The sequence below is a fragment of the Hippocampus zosterae genome, chromosome 14 (genome assembly GCF_025434085.1).
Source record: "Hippocampus zosterae strain Florida chromosome 14, ASM2543408v3, whole genome shotgun sequence".
Taxonomy (NCBI): domain Eukaryota; kingdom Metazoa; phylum Chordata; class Actinopteri; order Syngnathiformes; family Syngnathidae; genus Hippocampus; species Hippocampus zosterae.
The window spans coordinates 3,918,733-3,942,851 of record NC_067464.1 but is presented as its reverse complement, the minus strand read 5'-3'; the positions used below and the strand labels follow the sequence as shown (position 1 = coordinate 3,942,851).

Below are 24,119 nucleotides of genomic sequence, written 5' to 3'. Positions count from 1 at the left end.
CACACCTAGGGACAATTTAGAGTGTTCAATCAGCCTGCCCACGCATGTTTTTGGAATGTGGGAGGAAACCGGAGCACCCGGAGAAAACCCACGCAGACCCGGGGAGAACATGCAAACTCCACAACAGGGGGGCCGCAGCTGGAATCGAACCCGGTACCTCTGCACTGTGAAGCTGACGTGCTAACCACAATCAGCCTGCCATGCATGTTTTTTGGAATGTGGGAGGAAACTGGAGCACCCGGAGAAAACCCACGCAGGCCCGGGGAGAACATGCAAACTCCACACAGGGAGGCCGGAGCTGGAATCGAACCCGGTACCTCTGCACTGTGAAGCCCACGTGCTAACCACTGGACTACCGGGCCGCCCTACTTGAAATATGTCAAATTTCATTGAACAAAATCACAAAAAAAAAAAAAAAAAAAAATCGAACTGCAAAAAAATAAAATAAATAAAAATAAAATAAATCATTTCATAGTTGCTCAACGTCAAATTTTGAACTGTAGATGAACAAAGAAAAATAAAAATTTTGTAGGCGAGCTTTTCCGCAAATAGGAAAAAAAATCAGAGAGGAATGGCCTACAGACGCTGTAAGACAGCACATGTCGAAATGAAGCTATACAACAAACTTCAACTAAGTTCCTTGCCACAAGATGGCGCCAAAGAGGCGATAAATCCGTTCTTTTTCCTTTCAGTGAATAACGGAGGACAGATAGCGAGAAACAAAACAGCCGCCTTACCAGGTCTCGTCGTTCTTGAACTCCAACTCGCCGTAGGCGTCCTCAAAATCCTCGCCGCCCCCCTTGGCCAGCCCCTCCAGGGTGCGGTAAGGCACAACGACCGTACCCCGTGCCCCCGACGTCCTCAGCACCTTGACCTCGGCGACGCGGGCGCTTTCGCTGACGCGCACGGCGCCGCTCTCGAAGGTGAAGATGCCGGCGTGGTCGTCATCCAGGATGGTGACGGTGGCCACGGCGGGGAAGCCCAGCGCCGCTTTCGGGTACGGCAGACTGTCGGCCGACAGCGGCTCCTCCTCCGTCTCCAGCACGCGCAGGTTGCCCAGGCGCACGAAAAAGTGCTCGTCCTCCTCGAAGATGTCGTCGTCGATGATGCCCACGCTGATGTCCTTGAGGGACTCGCCGGGCTTGAAGACCAGCGTGCCCTCGGTGAACTCGTAGTCGGCGCCGGCGTTGGCCGAGCCGTCCTCCGTCTTGTAGTCCACGCACACGGTCTTACCCATGTCGCCGCCCCGTCGGGCCACGGTGAGGATGGCGGCGCCGCAGTTCTCCAGGCACTGGTAGGCGGCGGGTTGGAAGGCCACGCGCGAGACGTATTCCTCGGGCTCGTCGGCGCCGACTTGGCCGGCGTCGGCGCAGCGCTTGGCCCGCTCGGCCACGTGCTTCTTCAGGATGTTGCCGGCGCCCGTCATCATGCGCGTGGCTTGGATGCGGTAGAAGGCGCGGCTCTTCTGCTGGTGGGACAGCGCGTGGTAGTTGGCCATCTCCACCAGCTGGTCCGGGTCTTTCTCCGGGTGCTTCTGCTTCAGGTCCTTGAGGATGCGGATCATGTCGCGGCGGGACTCGTCGGGCTCGCGGACCGGCGCGGGGTTGCCGGCGGCGCGGGCCGAGTGGCAGTTGAGCATCTTGCCGTCCATCTCCATGGCCTTGGAGGAGCCATCGGCCTCGTTCTCGATGATGACGCCGCCGCGGTGTTTGTCGGCGCGGTACTTGCGGCGCATGAACTTGTAAAAGAGAAGCCGGCGGTCGGCCAGCCAGGCCAGGAGCACGCAGACGGGGAAGAAGGCCAGCGTCAGGAGGCCCTCCCAGACCTGAACCACGTTGGGCGAGAACACAGCCAGGATCATGTAGAGCCAGACGTACGCAAAGATGCTCCAGCCGGCCGTGATAAAGAACACTCGCAGGTGCTTGACTTTGCGCACCTCACCCTGGGGGATGACGGACACGCACAGGCCCACGATGACAAACATGTTGAAGGCGGCGCTGCCCACGATGGTGGACGGCCCCAGTTGGCCCGCTCTGAACTCGTGGCCGCACACCTCGATGACCGACAGCAGGATCTCCGGGGCCGAAGATCCCAGCGCCATGAGGGTCAGGTTGGACACCGTCTCGTTCCACACGCGGATGGTGGCCGCCGTGGTCTCGCCGTTGGGCCTGCGGATCAGCACCTCCTTCTCCTGCGACGTGATCACCTCGATGGCCGCCATGAAGCGGTCGGCGATGATGGACACGCCCAGGAACATGTAGATCATGGCCACAAAGTACACGATGACACGCGCGATCTTGTCACCCATGGACGGGTCCTCGGGGTACCAGATGGGTAAGATGATGCCGGGGGTGCATTTGGAGTTCCCCGGGCAAGTGGCGTTGTCGGGGTTGAGCGGCGGGCTCGGCGTGGTCCGGGCCTCCGCGCCGAGGAAGGCGATGGCCGCTGAAAGCAGTCCTAAGCCGAGGCGGGCCGAGCGCCTCGGACTTGCGGGCCTTGAGCCCTCCATGCGCCCTCCGTGCTCTCAAGGGTCCTCACCGCGCTGCTGATCCAGCACTGGGCCTTGACTTTGATCACCTTAACACAGCACAAGAGAGACAATTTTGGGGGCGTGTCCAAACTCTTCTGAATGCCCCCCCCCCTGGTGCTACATACTCCAAAAGCAGGGGTGTCAAACTCATTTCACATTGTGGGCCACGTACGGCCTCAGCAGATGTCAAGTGGTCCTTGTCTTCTTCTCTGATCAAACCAATGTTGTCTTCTACTCTGATCTAAACAGTGTGTCCCCTAGCGGATACTCCATGAATTGCACCTTATTAAAAATATTCATTCCGTGTCTTTTATGTATTTTTTTTTCACTTTAAAAATGATCTTGGCGGCCTGTTGGAACCTCCTTGGGGGCCAGTTTCGGCCCGCGGCCCGTATTTTTGACACCACTGTCCTAGAACAATTTACAGTCCGAAAAATACGGTATTTTGATTGGCTTCCTGCAATTCCTCTCAATTTGATACAACGTGAAGGTGACTTCAAAAACTTTTTGTATCAGCTGTGCATCGGAGTCCAGCCATTGGTGATGTTTGACTTCAATTTTATGAAGTGGCGAGACAAATTTTCACAGAAAGAAACAAGAGTGTGGAACTGAATTTCCCCCCCCCACCCCCAATTTCACGAGTGCTTAAATTCAGACGGGGCGACCTAGTTTATTAACAGGCTAATTGCGACAAGTTGATTTCCTCCGTGGGAGGCGGGCCGGAAAAAATATTACCCCCCCCCCCTTCTCTTGCCCTCTGAAAATGCATGAGCTATTTAGGTCTGGGAAGAAGATTGAGGAGAAAAAAAATGTAGATAAGGTTTGTTTAATAAAACGCTAGCCTGCGGACTCGTTTTCGTAATCACGGGAGTTTACTTGGGCTTTTGGATGTGGAGACCAATTACACCGATTGGACTTTGATTGTCTTCAGTTCTCTTGGGAGAAGTGAGGGGGGGGGGAAGGAAAAACACACATGTGGGTCGGGAAGCAAACTAGCTCGCTCAGCAGGAGCTGCAACGTGGCTAGCAGTGTCCAAAATGTCGCATTTGCTCAAAAAAATGTTTCAAAAATGGCAAATTAGGCAGAAATGGAGCATCAAAAGACCTCACACACATCTTGGATCATGTTCAGCGCAAACCGCTACGTATGAAGCCATCCCCGCCGCCTCGACAGGATGCGAGCTGACACATATTTAGCGCTTAGGTCATTGGGAAGTGAAAACCGTTTGGTCAGTGAGCTAACGTCACATACAACATGACTCTCTTTTGTAACATTACAATAATATTGTGGTTGATATCTTTGACTTTTGTATAGCTGCCAAACTAAAAACAGTATAAAAGCAAGGCTGGAGATTATGCTCTGATGAGTCAGTCAGTCAGTTAGATTAGCTTGTTATGATTTGAGTGACTTTAGTAGATTGCCTACGTAGCTGGTTTACAGACAAAAATTTTTAAATGTTAATCTGTTAGTTAGTTCGCTGCGTCATGCGAAATAAAATGACAAAACTGCTCAAGGACTGACTGATTTTATCATGTCCACCAAACTCGAAAAATGAGATCATGTTTTCTTTAACACGTGTTGGTTGCTAGCTAGCTGGTTTATTGATTTTATTTTATTTTTGAAAGCAAGTAAAGAAACAACGTTGTGACGTGGACCAGACAAGTTATGTTGACATTTTTTTTCTGCCATACTGTGAAAGGGGTGCGACTGCTGGAGGTTCTGTTTTCATCATTGTGTGTTTTTAGCTAGCGCTAGCTAGCTAGGGTTATGCTGAAATTGAATTGTAGGAATTTTTATGACCTCTGACAAGCACAAAATAGTTTTTGCTTTTGACAACCAGTGGTAGGTTAGTTGGCTTGCGACCTGGATGATGGAAAAACTAACAAAACAATTGCATTAAAAAAAAAAAACTACATTTTGACACGGCATTTTTATTTGTTCTGCCAAGCGAGCGTGTCTGGAGGTTATGTCTTGATCACCATTTAAGGAAGTATTTGAATTTCGCAAAAATGAAGACAATTTAAGGGTGATATTTTTTTTAAATATAATTTTGACAGAGGCATATTTTTTTTCTTTCAAGCAAATCAGAGTGTGAGATTTGATAGTCGTTTGTTAGTATAGCTAATGTTAGCACTGTGCGCCAAAAGCTTGGTGGAGAGATTTTGACACACGCATGCTTTGTCAAATCGAGGGCGTGGAGACGTGAGAGTCAAAACCGCCTCACAAACTCTGGATTGTTTAGGATTATGGTGTGGGTGTGGGTGTGTGCGCAAGTGTGTGGGTTAGTGACTTCAAAATGAGCCACAATACTACACCAATTTGCATACTTGCATCTTTTTGGCCCCATTGGGACTGTCACTAAAGGTTTAACCAAGATTTTTCTTCCTCTATCATCATCATCAGAGGGCATCTACGCTTCCATTAAACGCCTCCTTTGGACACAAAGAATATGACATGAAATTGCCCCTTGGTCTCAAAATTGATGAGTGGTGCAATTTAGCAAAAAAAAAAAAAATTCAACAATTCAAGCAAAAGTGAGAATGAATCCCATTTTGCTCGAATTGTATGATTCAATACTTGTTTTTTTTTTTTTTTTTTACATTATTTTACTTTAAACCCAGGCGACTCGGGGGTGTAGAAATTGAGGATGTGTCATCCAAACCCCCCCATTTTTTTTTCAGGACATCAAAGTGGCGGAAAATAAATGGTTTATTACAATATTTACATCTTGCATTTTTATTCCTTTTTTTGTGGAATTCAGACCACAATGAACGTACCGTTTAATCAGTTCTTCCTGCTCAATGAAGCAACATTTTTGTTGTTGTTGTATGTATTTAAATGCTTGTTCTTTGCATCTGAACTCGCATAAACTCAATGAACGAAATGTTTATGCAATGTTTAATTAGCCTTGTTTATGTTCCGCAAAGCAAATATTACATTACAATCTTTTTGCTTTTTGCTTTTCACTTTCTTTTGGGTATTTTTTATTAAATCCCGCGTTTTTGCTTTGCATTTGATCTCATACAAACACAATTGATGCATCGTTGAATGAGTTTTTTGTTTGTTTTTGAACCGCATAGTTGTGCTTTGCAGTGGTACTCGCATTAAAAAAAAAAACGTAATTAATGCGTCGTTTAATTCCTGCTCAGTGAGCTAAACGTTACATGACAATATTCAACTTGATTGCTCCAGTGAGTAATTACTTGCATTAATTGGTGTTAAACATTGACTACGAGCAATCAGTCATTGTGCTGACTTATCACTCCGTGTTTATATGCGGGGGGAGCTCTTGTGCATATATGCGAGTTATTAAGCGACATGATTTATTCATGCACTCCAAGATATTGTATATTCCTGTCAGAGTCAAACATTGTTTGGCGAGCCAATCGCGTGGCTCAATTCACGGAAGGCTTACAGGGAATCTCTGAAATTGCATTTTACTCTAGAGCTAAATATTCGGCGCACTTGCGACATTTATTTACGGCAATGAGGAACGACCATTTTGTTTTAATTTCTGAAGATATTTGAACCCTTTTGACAGTATCAATGAAAAAAAGAGATGTGCTGTGGTAGGCTGATGAATAAAATTTCACATGCATACAACTGGCTAACGGCTAACAATTAGCATGGAGGCAACCAGGGAAACTTTTAGCCCTGTGGCAAATAGTGAAAATCCGGTTCATTCTGGAATTACCGATATTTGCCACGAGGTGGCGATAGTGCTATTTGTATACTTTAAAAATTGCCTGTCTGTAAATGTTGTAACCATGGCGACAGCGCATGAAGGTGGAACTAAGAGAAACAATGATGCAATGCTAAGTGTGACAATAACCATATAACAGAATTTATACTGCGCCTTTTCCAGTTTGGGCCGTAAAATTGATGAACCATTTGCGCTCACGATCACACACAGAACAATATAGATTCTTCCATGAACCTCACGTGCATGTTATTTGAATATGGAGGAAACCGGCAAAGCCGGGGAGAGCATGCAAACTACACATAGCAAGGCCGTAGCCAGGATTGACCACCTAGCCGCCCGCAGTTCATTTTTAATTTTTGAATTTCTTGAGCTGGGCCATTAATTTGCTGAGCACTCTCTTGCTTGTGTTTCTTATCAACATCACTCTGTGAGACATATTTTGTTGAATCCAGTTAAGACTAGCAGGTCACGCATTCTCACATGGCCTTCTTGAATATTGCGAGCATTTAGGCTGAATGGACCAGTACAAGTTTGGCACAACTTTTCAATTGGTGCCATGACCCGGATACTTATGGCTTTACATGTTTCACTGCTAGCATCGAGTCGACCAATAAATAACACGCGACCGGGCCAATGTAGTACGATTTGTTGAATTGAGCATCAATTACGCACAGAAATTGACTTAATCATACAGGCGATAGTGTGAACTGTCTGCGTTTCCACCACAATTGCACAGACTTGGCCAATTAGCTAACAGATTTTTGAAAAGAAATGTATGTGTATGAACGGCTCACATTCAAAATGTGGATGCCATGACAGGCTGAGTCTATTTTTGGACGTGTGTGTGTGGGTGTGTGTGTGTGTGGGTGGGAGGGCATTTTTTTTTAAAAAAAGGGTGGGGGTCATTTTAGCTGCACACTCAGCAGAGGTTCAGCTGTTGCTGATTAATCATCATCTGCTATACCTGAAGTAGAGGGGTAGGAGAAGGCGGAGGGGGGGGATCCCCTCTGAAAGCCCCCCCCCCGACCCCCCCGTCAATTTTAAGCAGACATATGTACACTACGTGTTACCATGAGAACATCAATGGCGCGCCCATTAGCGCCTGAGGCACGCGTACAAGACTGTTAATTGATCCATCTGTCACACATGATTCCATCAACATGCATTATTCTGATGATTACGGGGTGTCACGCACCTGGTTAGCTGGTGTGGAAGCAGCACCACATATTCCCCTCCCAAAGGAAAAAAAATGGTGGTGGTGACGTCCTCCTAACCCCAGAAGCTCCTCACGTCTGGCGGGACTGAGCGAAGCTGTCAGTGACAAGGGAGGAAGAGGAGGAGGGGCGAGGAAGGGGGGGGGGGGGGGAGGAAAAGGAAGCGAGGGTGAGTATTTTAAGGTCCTCGCCCTTGATGTGGATGCTCGCAGCGGCTCGCGCTCGGGCGCCGAGCAGTGGAATCGGCGATCTCCGGCGTGCGAAGGTGCGCACACGACGTTCTTCTTTCTCCTCTTCTACATTCAGTGACGCTCTTCCGCATCGCTCCGTGACCGCCTCCTCATCTCTTTCATTTTTTTTAATGGAGGGGGGTGGGGGGGTTGGGGGTTACATTACTATGATTATTTTTGGTGGCGGCGTCCAATGGTTTGCGTCGGCTCATTCCCGCGCGCGCGAGCGCGGCTGCCTACGTCATCGCCCTCATCAGCTGAGAGGAGAAAACCTGCGGCGACGCCGGCGTGAGGGCTGTGGTCAAATGATTAAGTGCACCTGCGCCGCTGAATAAATGTAAATAAAATGCGATGCACCCCCCCCCCCCCCCGAGCTGCCTACGTATGCAACTTTGGATTTTGCTGACGTATACACCATGTGAGTGGATTCCACCTGGTTTTCTAGGGGGGAGGGTGTCAAATATTTTGCCCACGTTGTGGATGAGGATGAGGCGCGCCCCCCCCCCCCCCACCCCAACAACACGACTGATGTTGGGGGACCATCACAGGAAGGATTGCGAGCATTGGTGGAGACTCAAGATCCAAGATGGCCTCGTGAATGTATTTATTTTTTTTACATTTTTTGCTTTAATCTACTCAAGTGAGCAAAAGTATTGGAGCAGGTGACTGATGGTTGTTTCTCGTTGCTCAAGGGTTCATCTTGAAATATGTCAACGGAGCAGGCCCAGCCATCGGTTCGGAAAGTTTCTTGCCCCCCCCCCCTAAGTTTGTTTTCGCAACCCTTAAAAATTTTCAGAGATTGTTGCCGTGAGTCAGAGCATGTAAAATGGCGCTCCCCCGCCCTTCATTAATACTCCTGTTTAATTAATCGTCGGGTTGCAAGCTCTTTGGAATTCATTAAACGCGATCAATAATGAATGCTAGTCAAAGCACGGTGCGGGATGAAACCCTCTCGTGCTTCAACGTTCAATTTCAGCCGGCAAAGTGCGAGGCGAGGCTGCTCCTATTTGCGCAAGTCAATCTGTCTGATGTTCAAATTTTTAAGAGAAATTACAACCAAATCTCCCCCCCCCCCCGTCCCCAACACGAGTCGAACATTCAGCCATTTACAAATTTACATAACACAAAATTCATTTAAAAAAAATAAATTCTGACAAAAAAAATCCCAAAATGTTTGACAGTTTTGTTTTGGTTCCCACCACCAAAAAAAATAGCAATTTGTTAGTTTTGTAAGGAGAACAAAATACAACTTTTCCAATGCTTGTGTTTCAACATGGGTGACAGTTTGGAGTTATGTATTTTTAATCCCACCCCTCCCAAAAATGTATTTTTTCATCCTTTTTTACCCCTCTGCCCAGTTTATTTGCTTTATATCTGAAAAACTTCAAAATGTACATCTATGTCAAACTATTTGCAATTTTCTCCTTTTTATGACATGTTTTGTTGAAATTTGAAAAAAAAAAGGTGCAATTTATCTCCAATCTTTTTTTTTTTTTTTTTAGGCTCTGGCGTAAAAGTCAAAGTCATCACCACTAGCGTCTGTGTGGCGGAGGCCCCCTTTTCCTCACGGTGTTGTGGGCGTGGCGGGCACGTTCCCGCCCGGCTCATCATGCGCGGAGTGAAGCAAAAGCGCCGCAGGGGGCATTTTGTTCCGCGTGGACTCCCCTTCAGCTGCCAAACGTCAGACTATTTTTAGACGCTGGCGCAGAAAGCGCATGAGCTGGGAAGCGAGCTAACGAAGCCACAATCGTGCCCTCCTTCCTTCAACAACAGCAATTTAAGAGTTACAATTCAAAGTGCAAGGATGAATTGACAACTTATCGATGATCAAATTCATCAAAAATTTTTATCAGCGATTAAAAACATTGTCCGAATGCAGTTATTTCAGTCCCCCAACACTGAATATTCTCCAGTTTCTGCATTCCTGCGTGAAAGCGGATTGACCATATTTGTGTTTAATGAAAGTAAAACAGTTGCAAAAAAACAGCTTTACTATGAAAACTTGGATCAACTGTCAAACTAAACATCCAACTAAAATAATTACTCATGTACTGAAAACAACTACATAGCCTCCGCTAACTGAATGCTACCATTCAATGGGGAATTCTATCGGCACGCGGGGTAATAATTAACATCGATTTGGCGGTGTTGCCTTTATCTGGACAGAAATGTTGGGGGAGGAAACGCGGAGAGACCATAATAACAATGCTCACAAGTATATATTACTGCATAGACAATCTATTCATGATAGAGTGCTCTTTTTGTGTGTTCCCGGAACAAATCAAACTTGTATCTCGAGGCATCGCTGAATATCTTAAAGGGGTGTGTCCTAGCTCTCCGGCGTCCTCTTCCTGCGCTGCTGCTCCTGGAATTCCCGGGAGTCCTCCCAGGGCCGCGGGCCGCGAATGTTCCTCCACTCGTCCAAACTGGCATCCTTCATCTTCTGCTCCGACAAAACAAGATGGCGGCGGCCGAGGAGGAGAAGCAAACGTTTCAGTGCAAGCCGGCGAAGCTTCCGTAGTTCCAAATGAGTCCCGGCTGTCCTGCAATGCGTAATTACAATAATGATTCTCCCTAAGTAGTGCATGCGCCCTCTGGTGGTACATGAAAGGATTTCTCTCTCTTCATCCACCCATCCATCCATCTCATCTCCTCACCTCATACTCTTGCTCCAAAATGACCGACTGCTTCTGCAGGTTCACTTTGGCCTCAAGTGAGGGATCCAACTGAAACCACGCAAAAGAAACCAAATTACCAACGTGTCAAGTGCACTTTGTTGTGTTGCTGCAGGAAAGTGATTCTCAAAGTGATGTTGGCAGGCTCGCTACAGTTAAAGAGTGGTGTACCTTCCTCTTGACTTTTTGGGCATCGTAGCGGATCTGTGTGAACTCTCGCAGGCCAAAAGAACCGCCGACCACGAGCAGCTGAAACAAAAACTCAATAACTACATTTTTTAAAAACAACAGCATACTGCTGGTGAATGCTGAGATATGACAAAGAAAAATGAGTGGAGGACTACACACTATATTTAATATAAGTGGTACGCCCTGCTTTTCTTTCCGTAACATAATCTTGTTTGTAATATTCTTGGGATAAAATTCCAAAATATGCTCAATAAATCTCCTTTGTTGATCTTCTTTGTTGTAAAATAGCATTGGTGTAAGCATACGACTGCCTCAACGACAAAGATTTAATCATCCCCGTTTCTTCCATTTCGTGTTCATTTTAAATGCCAGGCACAACTAAAGGTGCGCTTGTTTGACCAAACATGATGACAACAAAAATAGCTCCTAAGTATTTAATTTACGAGCTGATACTTAAAACTGATATTTTAGGTATTCAGTGTTTCCATGTGTGTCTGCTGGATTGAATAAACATTGTGGTATCCTTGATATGTTTATTTTGTTACTTTATATGGAGTATTCTAGACTACCTTGTTATTGAAATGTTTTACTAAACGTATCACAAATTACATCGAAAAACCAAGATAAAAAATGCTATTAAACATACATAAGGATACTCACTAGCATAGGCACGCCATATCGAACAGTCTTGTTCTTCTGCAGTGCCTTCAAGCTCAACATGTCTCCTTTTCTTACTCTTCTCGTGTCTTAACTGTCAGAGTTCGTGAAACCCAAACAAGGGAACATTGTTTTGGGGTGAAGCTTCGTTTTGGTTCGACGTACTAAAACGTCCAGAGTGCTACGAATATCCCAACGTGACCCACTCAAACGTTTTCATTTCTTTCAACTACCAAAGTATGAATAATAAGTACTTTTTAATTACTACGAATTAATACAATTCCTATTTAATCGCGTAAACGTTCGTGTTGTTCATGTCCAAGAGCAGACCTTGGCTGCTTTTCCGGCTTCTGTCCGACCAGTTAAAATGCCCGTCAGGCTAAGATTTTCGTAGTTAAACAAGGTTCCGGCATATTACCTTTCAAATTGTCATTTTTTATTCCAAAAAATGTACACATTTTATCTCAATTCATTTTATTTGAAATAATTACGCAACAAATCCCCAAATCAATTATTTCTTATGTCAAAATTCGAGTATGCACTTACAGCTTTGGTCCGACAAACTAAAGTGTCCGATGTTAGGCTGCGAAGAAAAAGGGCCATTCATGACACACTTTGGCTCAAATTTTGATCTAAACTAAATATAATTTCTTGATAATTAAGTAATCGTCGAGGTTTGTGAAGCCAAACCAATCCCCCCGGCCACTTTCTGGGTTTGGTCCGACGTTGTTATTATGTAAGGTACATCATGCTGTCGTGAGAAGACCAGTTTAACTGGAGTTCAAGGATAATTTATACAACTAAAATATGTAGTTTAGAATCCTTGAAAAGAATGAAAGTCAAAATACATATTCATCTGTGAATCTTATGTTTATGTTGCAATAGTTATTAAACCTCAAATGCAAGTGTAGTGGATGACTGGAAATATATATTTGATGCATCAAGATGTTAAGGACTCAAAAACAGACAGAACATAAACAGACAACATGAAAGCACTTTTTATTTATTACAATTTCCATTTCTCACTCTCAACCAGGTGAAGAAAAATACCTTTTTTTTGTTCAGTATCATAAAATATGTTAACTTTATTCCTTTATGAATGAAGACAACAAGAAGAAAATAAAAACATAACATGTTTTTCTCTGTGTAAACTGCTTGGCATGGAGGGGGGGGGGAAATCGAAGGAACACACAACTTGTGAGGCGGACAAAAAAACAAAAAAAGATAAGGCCAGAGACGTACAAAAGAAGCGGGCGGGTGAGCGGCAGGGTGGCGGAGAGAGTTCAAAGGTCGCTCTCACCGTAGAGGGCGGTGGAGAAGGACATGTAGTCGAGGGCCCCGGGCACGCCATCGGGGCCCGTGTACGGGGCCATGCGGGCTATGCAGTACTCCGCCTGGTCGGGGGGCAGCTCCCGTCGCAGCTCATCCGCCAAGATGTAATTCTGTTGAGGGCCAGATTGATTTGATATATGTGCATGTGTACATATACACAAAATGCAGATATTACACCTCAGAACATATCATGGTAATCCGTCGATATGAAATTATGTTTGCCTTTGATTTTTTAAACTTAGAATAAATCAATATTTTTCAGAAGTAACTATATTCAACTGCTTTTTCTTTTTTTTTTTTTTTTTTGCATTGCTAACTGACATACCTTATCTCCGGCCAAGACCTTGAAGGAGGCCATGACCTGGTCGGCCGTATCTGTGTCGGCCGTTTCGCGCGACATGAAGTCAATGAAGGCCTGAAAGGTGACCACGCCCATGCGGTTCGGGTCCACAACGCTCATGATGCGGGAAAACTCGTTTTCGCCCTGCAATTCACACAGAAACATACACAAACGCTTTCATATTTACAAGAACATAATTGTTCTGCCAGTGGAATTGCTATAGTAGTTATTTGTTTTGTTATTGAATTAGTTGTCTAGCTATTTAGTGAGTTCTTTATTTACTTAGATAGTTGTCTATGTAGGTGACTCATTATTCATTTAGTTAACTCGTTTTCTGGGTTGTTATTTTCGGTAAATACAATTGCTAATTGGCTAAACTTACTGGGTAGCTTACTAGATAGCTCATTAGTTTGTTATTCCTTCAGTTAATGAAATGATACCTTGATTGCTCAGTAGCTAATTAGATAACTTACATTTTGAAATAATTACTCAGGTAGTTTATTCACAAATTACAGATTTGCTGGCTACTTAAGCAATTATCTAGACAGTTAATTATTGAGCGAGCTAGTTAACTAGATCATTATTTAGTTAGCATGTTTTCTGATTAGCTAGCTAGTTATATATACTGCAAGCTATTTGTTTTGTGAGGTTTGATAGTTCAGTAGCAATTTAGCCAGTCAATTCATTGATTGAATAGCTAGTTAATTTGATCAGTATATAATAGCTAGTTAATCCTTCAGTGAGTTACATCGCAACTATTTTTCTAGGTAGCTCGGTGGTGAGTTGTTTGGTCAGCTAAATTTCTCGGGAGCTCGCCAGCTCTTGAGTTATTGCTTTGCCAACTAGTTACACGGTTATCTCACTGCGAGTTAGGGGCATGGTCACGGAGCAAATTGAACTTGTATCTCAAGGCACCACTGTGAACGGTATGGTGATTCTCGACTGTGTGCAACAACACACACGTGGTGTTATCTGCTCACGGCAAAAAGAAAGAACAGAAAACGTTACCAGGTTGTAACCAATAGAGATAAGGCAGGACTTGAAGTCGTCGGCGTCCATCACTCCCGTTTTCTTCTACAAAAGGGACGAGCGACGGACGGGAAGGAAAAAACAAAAAGAGAGACAAAGGAGAAGGAAGCAAAAGGGAAACCACCGGAAGAGAGAGGACGAAAGGAGAAAAAGCAGGGAGGAAAGAAAAACAAAAGTGAGACAAGTTAAAGGAGTACCTGTGCGTCGTTGGCGATATCGAAGCCCAGGCTGATCAGGCAGGCCTTGAACTCCTCTGGCCCCATCGTGCCAGTGTGGTCCTGACGTGTGTGGTGGTGGTGACGAGGGGAAGTGGTTGTGGTGATGGCGGTGGGCATCGGGGCCATGCAGCGACACATAACAGCCGTGACAGCCACAGGACAGGACAGGGGGTGGCGGCGGCATTCGGACAACAGCGCAGAAAGTGATTGAAGGTGAGGTGTGGTTGATACCATGCATTGTAGGTGTGGGGGCGGGGGTCAGGAAGGCATGCAGGAGACGCACAAAGAACGGAGAAGACATATTGCATGTTGGTTAGCATCTGCGGGGTCAACGCACACACTCACACACACACACACATGCCGACGCACAAACATGAACACACGCACACACAAATATCCACACTCGTTAAACACAAATACACGCGCACAAAACCACACGGCAATGCATATAGCAGGCATTTCCAAAGTCCGGCCCGGGGGCCAAATCCGGCCCGCGGTCGAATTTCATCCGGCCCTCGGCCCGTCATAAAATCAGTGCCGTCTGGCCCGCAGGTTGGGCGCAATAGAACACGTGTTGCATTGACTGAGGTCTCGTAGACTGGTGAGTGATGTTTCATAGAGTACTGCTTCCCTCTAGTGGCTAAATGAGTAATAGCATTCACTAAATGAGTAATAGCATTTAGACACTAGAGGGCATCACTCACGAGTTAACAAGACATCACTCCGTGTTTATATTGACTGATATGTCATATTTCAAATGGTCCGTGCAGTTGTGGATATGTGTATTGCTTGTTCATTTCCCCGTTGTTCGAGTCAAAGGTTTTGTGACTATTGAAAAGTCATGGTGATACATTTTATGTTTCAAATCAATCAATTTGCACTCAGGAGACTTCTGTTTAAGAAAAAAGTCAAGTGAATAAGCAGCTGCATGTGATATACCTGTTTCAAATGAACCAAAAGAAATTCTTAAGATTGTTGAAATTAAAATAAAAATGGAAATGTGAAACAGACTGGCTTGCTAAAATTGGTTGAACAATATTGTTGTTCAATGTAAAGAATGTCAGCCAAGGTCGGCCCCCCCGACACTGTACCACATAAAATCTGGCCCCCTTGGCAAAAAGTTTGGACACCCCTGGCATATACGAACGCACACAGAAATGCACGCGAACACACAACAAATGCATACAGACACGCCCACAACTTACACACACGCACACACTGAAGTATGCACGTTCAAATGCACGCGAGCGCACACACGGACACACACCCACACACACGCAGTGAGACACACGAACACACACAGACGCAAACATACATATACATATACACACACACACACACACACGCGCGCGCGCACGTTGCTTGGCCAGGGCATTCTCAGGCGTTAATGTGCAGTGTGTGAGGCGGGCCCTCAGGCCATGTGGTGAAAGCAGCCACTATACAGTCTACATACTGTCCATATATTATAACCATTATGTTCTCGTAGACTTAAAATGCACTAGTCACAGGTTTAACTTGACTAGTTAGCATGTGGTCAGCTGGGAGACCAGGTATTTCGTTGTCGCTGCTAAACGTTAGCTGCTAGCAATTGCTCGGAAAATACCAGACTCGCCACTGACCCTGTCAAAGTGGTTGAAGGAGGCCCTGAACTCATTGAGCTGCTCCTGGCTGATGCCTTTTGCGTCCCGTGTCAAGATCTGGTTCTCGATCTCGTTGATGGTGCGGGCGATGGTGGTCAGAAGCTGCTCCCAGCCCACGCGGATGTGCTGAAAACACGGCACGGGATAAGTTGTCACTTGGGTTTTGCTTTTCCTAATACGTTAGCCGCTCCGCTGCTGCGGACAATTTGTTGGCTACCTCCATAGTGTAGTTGGTGTGCTTATTGTCAAAGATGAGCGCGGCCTGGATGAGCTGGTGGTCTCCCTCCAATTGCTCAATCTTGGGCATGTAGTTGACTATACTCTTCTCATATTGCCGCAGGTGTGCCAACTGGTCCTCCAGCGTGCCGTGCAGTTCCATTGAGATGTAGCCGATTTCCTGCACTCCACACACACACACACACGAACGCACGAGCAAAATATGAGAAGGAGAACGTGAGGTTATCCCTGAGCAGGCTCGCCTTTAGACTGACCTCCATTTTGGTCTGGATCCAAGGTCCAATGACGTTGGCCTGGCTGGCGAACTGCCGACGCAGACGCTCATTGTTCTGCTGCCGGGCGTGTTCCTCAATCAGGGCCTGGTCACGCTGAGGAACCAGCTGTCGTACCTGAAAGGACACGTCATTAACGGATGATTATGATGGACTGCAGTTCTGTTCATTACATGGCATACAACAAACTCTTTTTTTTCCTGGCTGTGAGTTGGAATATTTCCATATCGATGCTTATGACCGCATGTCTTTAACCCGAAGACCAAATATATCGGTGTCACCGCTAACGTTAGCTGCTAGCTGACGAGCTCATGATTTGTGAGACTTATTGAAGCTTCTCACACTTCAGTCACAGGAAGCCAATATTTTTCAGTGTCGCTGTAGGGTAGTGCATTTTTAGCGTCACAGCTAACGTTAGCGGCTAACTGGCTAGCAGGTTGCTAGCTGTAAGACCAAACATTTCTTTTCCACTGCTACCATCATCTGCTGTGTGTGAGAAAGAGTATTTGCTAATGATTGCTGCCAGCTGCTAGCATGTCACAAACTGTGACAACATATTTCAGTAGCACGGCTAATGTTAGCTACTCGCACTTGTTTGTGATTGACTACAAGAGAATATTTTCCGCCTCGTGGCCGAAGTTAGCCGCAAGCAGGTTTGCACATTGTATGCTGTGAGAAGAAATACTTCAGTATCCCTCGCTAATGTTAGCAATTCGCTGCGAGACAAAAATCTTCCAACGTCAAAGCTAACGTCATCCATAGGTGTGAAGCAAAGTATCCCAGAGTCATAAGGAGGACAGCTTGTGATCACCTTGTCCCACTTGGTGTTGATCTCCTGAGGATTGATGGTGGTGTAGGGGTTGATGCCAGACATGTTAACGTGGTACGTCTGCATGATCTTAGCGATCTCATTGTGGATGCCCAGGATGGCCTGGCGCTCTTTGTCCGCCTCAGGCAGTGTGGCCTTGAATTGCTCGTGGGCCGTGCTGAGTCCCTGTGGCAGACATGTACTATAATGTGAGAATATCTAGCAAAAACACCTCAAACCGTGAGACTGCATCCTCACCTGGATTTCCTCAATAGTGTGAACTATGAAAGAGTCCTGCAGGTCCTCCATGGCACCCTCCATCCAGTTGTTGAACGGAGCTGCTCTCTTTGCGAACTCCAGGTACAACTGATCGATGGTTTCCAGAAGCTTCTCTGTTCTCTGTAGACGGTCATCATTGTTTAACATTGGATTCAATTAAAGAGCGGAAGAGAACAGACACCGTGAGATCTTTCGGCCATTCCTATTTGGTATTTACTGGCTGGTCATCAAACTTCGATGTATCCATTTTCTGAACCGCTTATCCAATCACATGAAATATTTGGACACTACCCGTTCAGTACGCCCGTGACCCTTGTGCGACCCTTGTGAGGATGAGCGGATGAGAAAATGGACGAATGGATAAATACAAATAGTCCACTTCAAACCAAAATGGCAGACATCTCAGGTATTTTAGACCCGAGTTCTTGAGACGAGTCGTGATAGACAATCCTGCCAAATCTCACTGTACAAATTTAAATTGGCTTCTGGAATTAATTCTCAAGAAACTTTAGGGGAGCAGACTGCATGTTTGGGCCTTGAATATAATAGACTCACCTGCAGAGCTTCACTGCGTTGCTTGGTCAAAGTCCCAAGGGAATCCCACTGGTCACAAATTCTCTGAGAGCGACTGTTTACATTTGGCGAGTCGTAGTAATCCAGCTCACTGAAACGCAAAAAAAAAAAAAAAACGGGTACAGCTTTTGAGATCCATTTTTTTCTTCCTTTTTTGTTGTTGCTTGGATTAGTGGCACAGACGTGCTTCTTGGGACACTGAATTGGTCTTCCACAAACCCAATTTGTTTCCCAGTCGTTCTACTACGATTGGATTGAAAAGTTGACAAGAAGCCACTCCAGTGTCAACCTCAGCGGACATTTTTGGCTTACTTCAACTCCTGCGCGATGGCAACGATCTGCTCCACCCGGTCCTGATGGGCAGCCAGGTCGCTCTCAAAGGCCTCGTGCTTCTTCAGCAGCGCCTTGATCTCCGACAGCGACGCCGTCTCGTAGTCTTTGCGCTGCAGCATCTCCTCCTTGCCTGCGCAGGGAGGAAGACAAAAACACGGCCATCACAATCTCACGGCAGTCCCACCGGCGAGCCAGAAGAGGGCAGTGCGGTGAAAAAAAGATGATGTGTTTAAACGAGTCTCCTTAAAATGTTGTTTGTTGATCCGACATCACAAATTCTGCCTGGCAACAATAACATTTTTCCGTCATTAATTAGCACTGCAGCAACTACACAACTGACATAGTTCAAATGTTTCGCTGTTAAAAACAATAAATCTTCATTAATACAGCGCTTTCACAAAAAAAAAACAACAACAAAAAAACAGTTTACAGTTGACATAAAATTAAAAAAAATACGGCAATATACCACAACACAGAACATAAGACATTGACAGCCATGCAATCGTAACAACTATTCCTGGGTAAACTGGGTTAACCTCAGGGAATTCTAAGACATGCTTCCGAGCCTGGGAACTCCGTGCACTTTTTGTTTCTGTTTGACATGAAGTGAAAAATTCACATTTCAGTGATACAGACTTTTTTCGGACCACTTTATTTACTGTAGAAAACGTCAGGGAGCCGTTTATCTGCTGACGTTTTCATTCAACGTTCTGTGACTCGGTGCTTGGCCCGGGAGCTCTCTGCACTTTCTGGTAGAGCTTCAAAACAAAGATGTCTCTCATCGAAGATAAAAGGGAAAAGAAAAACATCCGAGATGTTGTAAAACTGAAAAGCTGTTTAATAAATACACTTCAAACCAAGTGTCTGAGTCTGTCTGATTCAAAATTGTGAGAAATATTTTGCTTTTCACTGCAAAGGAATATCGGCTCCCAGTGTCCTTCACTACTACTAATAGGTACCCCCCCGCCCCCCCACAGACACACTTACATTCATTCATTCATTCATTCATCTTCCGAGCCGCTTGATCCTCACTAGGGTCGCGGGGGGTGCTGAAGCCTATCCCAGGTGTCTTCGGGCAGTAGGCGGGGGACACCCTGAATTGGTTGCCAGCCAATCACAGGGCACACAGAAAAGAACAACCATTCGCACTCACACTCACACCTAGGGACAATTTAGAGTGTTCAATCAGCCTGCCATGCATGTTTTTGGAATGTGGGAGGAAACCGGAGCACCCGGAGAAAACCCACGCAGGCCCGGGGAGAACATGCAAACTCCACACAGGGAGGCCGGAGCTGGAATCGAACCCGGTACCTCTGCACTGTGAAGCCGTGATGTGCTAACCCCACTGGACTACCGGGCCGCCCTCTCCTGCCATTTTCTTACCTTCAGTCCAGCCTTCGTGGATGGCCGCTTTCTGACGGAACTTCTCGGCCAGGTGGTCCAGTCTCTCCAGGCGGCGGATCTCGTTGAGGAGCCACTCCTCGTAGCCCTTTTCGGCACCCTCCAAGTTGCCCCATGCATTGTTGATGTCCTGCGGGGAAGATGGTTTTTTGAGTCTGCGAGCTCGGAAAGTAGTGCTTTCGGATTCTGAAAGTGTTGTCATGCTATGCGGGCTCCGTCTCCTGCTCGCTGAGGTACCTTTGCCTCATTTTCGGGGAACACTTAAGAGTTCAAGTGTGACTTTTACTTGTTTTCATCTTGGTGATCACGGTGCTGCTTGGAGAGCTAAGATTTTTATTTTTATTTTTTTACTTGATGTAAAAAAATAAAAAAAAGTTTAAAACCCACTGTTGCAGTTTTCTGAGGTGTGAACAAAGGATTTGGAAAGAAAGGAAACCCACCGACACCATCTGGCCCTCGGAGGGCATGAAGGCGGGCCGGTTGCTGAGCCTCAGCTTGGTCTGCAGCGTGTTGAAGTTGATCTCCAGCTGGCACTTCTCCTGCACTTTGGGCGGCTTGTGCAGCCGACGATAGTCGCGAAAGTCCTCCAGCTTCTGCTGCATGGCCTGCATGGTGTTCTCGGGCATGCGGTTCTCCAACCACGGGATGGTGCGGCGGATCCACTCCAACAGCTGAGTAAAATGAGCGTGCGTGTGCGCGTGTGGACAGAGAAGGGTTGAGACGCATGCAGGTAAAATGGCGGATGGTGGCGGGAAGAGAGGAAGTGGGACAAGTGGATGCGATGCGTGTATGAAATGAAGAAATCATAAGAATAGAGTTAATAACAAATACTGTGGGTTTTATAGGAACATTCCCGCTTTTGTACAATGACTGCTTAATCCAAAGTTTAAAAATAAATAAATAAATAAAATCACCCTCATTATCGCCATTCAATCAATCTATTAGATTTGAAGTCCACAGACAATTTTGGAATTCAACCAAAAGTTCCTGTAAAAAGTGGTTGCTACAATAAACGGAAAAAATGGAATTTGTTTTGATTCATAAAATACAAACTTCACAACACACTCATTTCTACGAACGCCTCTGTGGAGCTCAAACACCCCTGGGTGAGTTTGGGGTGAGTCATGAGGTGAGTGGTGGCGGGGTTGATAAAGGATAGCAAAGAGATGGAAGGGGACATCGGAAGTGTGTGTGTGTGTGTGTGTGTGGAGGGGTGGGGGGTGGGGGTAGAGGGGGCGGGGCGTGCTCACATCACTGGCCAGCTTCTCATAGTCCGTCATCAGCTGCTCATTCTCTTGATTGACGGCCAGCACTTTGCAGATCCTGTTGGCCGCCGTCTCCGCCTACGACATCAGACGCCATCGTCATCATCACCGTGGTTTTTTTTTTTTTTGGAAAGACCAAAAAACAAAAAAAATTCCATCCTTGAAATTCCCAACAGAGGAGCCAAACAGTGCAGCAAAAGTAGAAGAAAAGCCCGTAGATGATGTCATTCCACTGGCCGCGTCATTAGGTACACTTAAGCAAGCCAATGAGAGCGACGACAGGAGCTGCATAGAAATATGACAATTTCTGTTCGATTGATTGGAGCCAAAATGAAAGCCACACGCGTCACGACAGTATAAGGCAGCAGAAGCCTTGTTGCCAGGGTGATAAATAAAATTGGGAAGAAAATATAATTGATCCAATCATATTTTAATAATCAATTATATTTCCCAAGTTCTATTCTTTGAAGAAAAACAAATAGAGAATTTGATTATTCTTTTTTTAATATTAGGACAAAAATATGAAAATAAACACAAAATGTACAATTGATGAAAATGTGGATTAGTTTTCTCCCCTAACACTGGACTTGCTGTTTCATTTGAGTTTTTTAGCAACACGAGTAAGTGTAAAAATAACTTCAGTATAAATCACGGGCATGGCTGCTTCAAGTGTGCCTGGTTTTATGACTCTATGTATGCACACGGCACAAATTTTCACGGCTACACCGCCTGTACGCTCATCTGCTACTTGAACACGTCCTCTGCATCGTAGTGGGGAGTGGAGCGGTCGCCACGACGATGAGGCGTCACGAAGGAGACCGAAAAAAAAAACAACCCCAAAGATGCTTGAGCAGATCTCAAGTCAAAGCGACATTGCTTTGGAACGTACTGTTCTGTATTTATCAATATTTACACTCCGGTCACATTTAGACAGGCACCATGACTCCTTAGAAGGAAAAGCGCCCTTGTTTAGAAAATCCCCTGGCAGCTGCTAATGTCTGCTTATGCGCCGCAGTTGAGTAGCACTGCATAACAGTGATGGCTTGAGATACAAGTTTCATTAATTCGGTGACCACAGTCATTTGTAATGTGTTATTGAATGAATAAAATAGCACTCGCTAATGTTAATGAATAAAACAGAATGTAATTAAAAAGAATGCAAATAATTCAACAGTTTGAGCATCGTGATTTAATGCTTCAATACAATTCATTGGTTTAATTCCCTCAGGCGTGCCTGCCTTTGGCCACCAGGAGGTGGTATAAAATAGTCATGCATGACGTCAACGAGGAAGAATAGCTTCACAACTATAGCATGACTCAAGTAAGCTGGGGTAATACTAGTTTCTTTTTCTTTTTAAATCCAACGTTTGTTTGTTTGTTTTGTTTGTTTGTTTGTTTGTTTATTGAACATAAAACATACACAGTAATAATTTGACAGAAAATAAGGTAGATAAAAAAGTAAAAAGAAAGAAATCAGTCTTCATTCAACACAGTTATTATGTTCAAGGGAGTACGATGAAGTAAAAAACTTATCTAGTCCTACCCCGTTATGTGTTTATATCTACTAAGTCATTTTTATATCAATCAGAAAAGAAAAAGTAAGAAGAAGTCTCCATTAAGGCTCATACTTTACCCTTAACCGTGATATTTTTACAACTTTTGGTTTGTATCGGGATTATATACATCCTCACCCTGGCACTCGTGTCAATTTTCTCTTGTATTCATAATGGATATTTCAATACCTTTCTCTATTTATCAACTTAGTTCTGATTTATCATTATATTTAATGTTTAGAATTTATCATTTTAACTCTGATTGATGTAGGTTGTTTGTACTATTTTTTTGAATTTGTTTTTGAAATCAGCAAGCGTTCACTTTGAGCGCTTTGCTGTGACTATGTGGACGACCGCATAGCTTTGTTCAGGGCCTGCATTTCAGTCCACGGTTTTATCCAATGAGATTATCCCAAAATCTGGCGTTAGTTTTGATTTCTCACCGTTTGAAATGAAACACGTAACTTTACCGAAGGCCATTTTGCAGTGTTTGGAGTGTTTCAGCTGCTCACCTTCTGCTTGCCCGAGAAGGCGTGGTAGTAACACGACACGTAAGTCATGACGGCCTTCTCGTCTGGCCTCAAGGTGCTAATGATATCTGCCGCAGGAACAGGAACAGGAGGAGGAGGAGGCCGCAGGAACAGAGGAGCAGCAGGAGAAAGCACAGACAGGAGAGGAGAGTAAGAGTAAAAGTGTGCAGAGACAAAAAGGGGCCAGCAGAGGGCGTAATCTCAAGGGTCTCCAGTTTGCCTGCTGTTTTGTCTTCAACAGAAGCTCGGTACCGTTGATTCAAACCTCTAACGTTGTTACTTTGGCTTCAATTTGAGTGCAAGTTGATCAATTCATTAATTTGGAGGTGGTTAAGTGCTTGCCTCGTATGAACTGCCAAAGACTAAGACCTCCCCAACCAAGGAAGTCAAATGTCTCTGGATGCTTCATCCCATTTTGAAAATTCTTGCTCAGGTTGAAGAGACCTTTTTGCACTGTGACATATTTTCATTTTGGGAAAATTCTGTCAAGTTGCCGGAGGAGTGGTGGGGGTAGGGGGGGGGGGGCGAGGCAGACCAGAGCTTCAGAGAAAAATCCCATGAATCCGTCATGCATTTTGAAAACATGCAGAGTGAGTGTGACCCCTGCAGGGAAGCTTGTGCACTGCAGAGAGAAAGTGTTAGGATAACACCTGAGGGGTAAAAAAAAGACGAGGTGAGGATGAGGTGGGTGTGGAGGAGGAGGCAGAAGAGGAGAAGGAAGAGGAGGAGGAGGAGGAGGAAGGAGACGCTGCATCCACGGGTACCTTCTGGGCGCCCGAGAAGGCGTGGTAGAAGCTAGACACGTAGGTCATGATGGCCTTCTCGTCCGGACGGGCAGTGCCCACAATGTCTGCGGGGAGGTGGAAAAGGGGGAAAAGAAGGGGGTTGGGGGGATAGAGAGAAGGTGTGGTGGAGGAGGAGGAGGGGACTCGTCATTGAGGAGGTTGAGCTCCGCATCATCGCCACACATCAACAAGTCCAGATGTGCTTGGAAGGGAGGATTTGATTTGTTAAATAGTCACACACAAAAAAAAAAAACACGCTCAGAAACTATATACAGAAAACACCTTGATGCTTTTCCCCTCAATTTAAAACGGCTCCCACATGTCTA

The 24,119-nt window shown here is 45.4% G+C and overlaps 3 protein-coding genes across 9 annotated transcripts in view; all 3 read right to left on the bottom strand.

Moving 5' to 3' along the window:
• slc8a3 (solute carrier family 8 member 3) overlaps positions 1 to 9,349 on the bottom strand; it is a 39,222-nt gene extending 29,873 nt beyond the window's left edge. Inside the window, exons 1-3 of one of the 3 annotated variants that reach the window (XM_052086541.1) lie at positions 7,429 to 9,349; positions 1,937 to 2,577; positions 738 to 1,825 (exon numbers count right to left, since the gene is read on the bottom strand). In XM_052086541.1, the coding sequence (XP_051942501.1) occupies positions 738 to 1,825; positions 1,937 to 2,509 (1,661 nt within the window). In that variant the 5' untranslated portion in view covers positions 2,510 to 2,577; positions 7,429 to 9,349. Of the gene's footprint in view, positions 1 to 737; positions 2,578 to 7,428 lie in introns of those variants that run through there. The other 2 variants (XM_052086540.1, XM_052086542.1) reach the window with 2 other exon arrangements.
• Positions 9,350 to 9,504: 155 nt separating this feature from the next.
• On the bottom strand, positions 9,505 to 11,584 carry LOC127615045 (cytochrome c oxidase assembly protein COX16 homolog, mitochondrial). Its single transcript, XM_052086552.1, has 4 exons — positions 11,202 to 11,584; positions 10,524 to 10,601; positions 10,335 to 10,403; positions 9,505 to 10,120 (listed from the first exon to the last, which is right to left on the bottom strand). The coding sequence occupies exons 1-4, from the start codon at positions 11,259 to 11,261 to the stop codon at positions 10,007 to 10,009; spliced, it is 321 nt and encodes a 106-aa protein (XP_051942512.1). The 5' UTR covers positions 11,262 to 11,584; the 3' UTR covers positions 9,505 to 10,006.
• A 588-nt stretch (positions 11,585 to 12,172) lies between these two features.
• The window catches only part of actn1 (actinin, alpha 1), a 33,088-nt gene continuing 21,141 nt past the window's right edge, over positions 12,173 to 24,119 (bottom strand). Inside the window, exons 8-22 of one of the 5 annotated variants that reach the window (XM_052086534.1) lie at positions 22,991 to 23,076; positions 20,911 to 21,003; positions 20,101 to 20,331; positions 19,643 to 19,790; positions 18,239 to 18,389; positions 17,909 to 18,017; positions 17,333 to 17,473; positions 17,078 to 17,260; positions 16,249 to 16,383; positions 15,975 to 16,154; positions 15,737 to 15,883; positions 14,097 to 14,177; positions 13,879 to 13,944; positions 12,856 to 13,014; positions 12,173 to 12,640 (exon numbers count right to left, since the gene is read on the bottom strand). In XM_052086534.1, the coding sequence (XP_051942494.1) occupies positions 12,482 to 12,640; positions 12,856 to 13,014; positions 13,879 to 13,944; positions 14,097 to 14,177; positions 15,737 to 15,883; positions 15,975 to 16,154; positions 16,249 to 16,383; positions 17,078 to 17,260; positions 17,333 to 17,473; positions 17,909 to 18,017; positions 18,239 to 18,389; positions 19,643 to 19,790; positions 20,101 to 20,331; positions 20,911 to 21,003; positions 22,991 to 23,076 (2,069 nt within the window). In that variant the 3' untranslated portion in view covers positions 12,173 to 12,481. Of the gene's footprint in view, positions 12,641 to 12,855; positions 13,015 to 13,878; positions 13,945 to 14,096; positions 14,178 to 15,736; positions 15,884 to 15,974; positions 16,155 to 16,248; positions 16,384 to 17,077; positions 17,261 to 17,332; positions 17,474 to 17,908; positions 18,018 to 18,238; positions 18,390 to 19,642; positions 19,791 to 20,100; positions 20,332 to 20,910; positions 21,004 to 22,990; positions 23,077 to 23,772; positions 23,859 to 24,119 lie in introns of all 5 variants that reach the window. The other 4 variants (XM_052086533.1, XM_052086537.1, XM_052086536.1 and 1 more) reach the window with 4 other exon arrangements.

Coding starts and splice junctions, on each gene's coding strand:
- LOC127615045 (XM_052086552.1), bottom strand. CDS start 11,261: ATGTTGAGCTTGAAGGCACTGCAGAAGAACAAGACTGTTCGATATGGC. Junction 10,602..11,201: donor GATATGGCGTGCCTATGCTA/GTGAGTATCCTT, acceptor TTTTTGTTTCAG/CTGCTCGTGGTCGGCGGTTC. Junction 10,404..10,523: donor CCCAAAAAGTCAAGAGGAAG/GTACACCACTCT, acceptor GCGTGGTTTCAG/TTGGATCCCTCACTTGAGGC.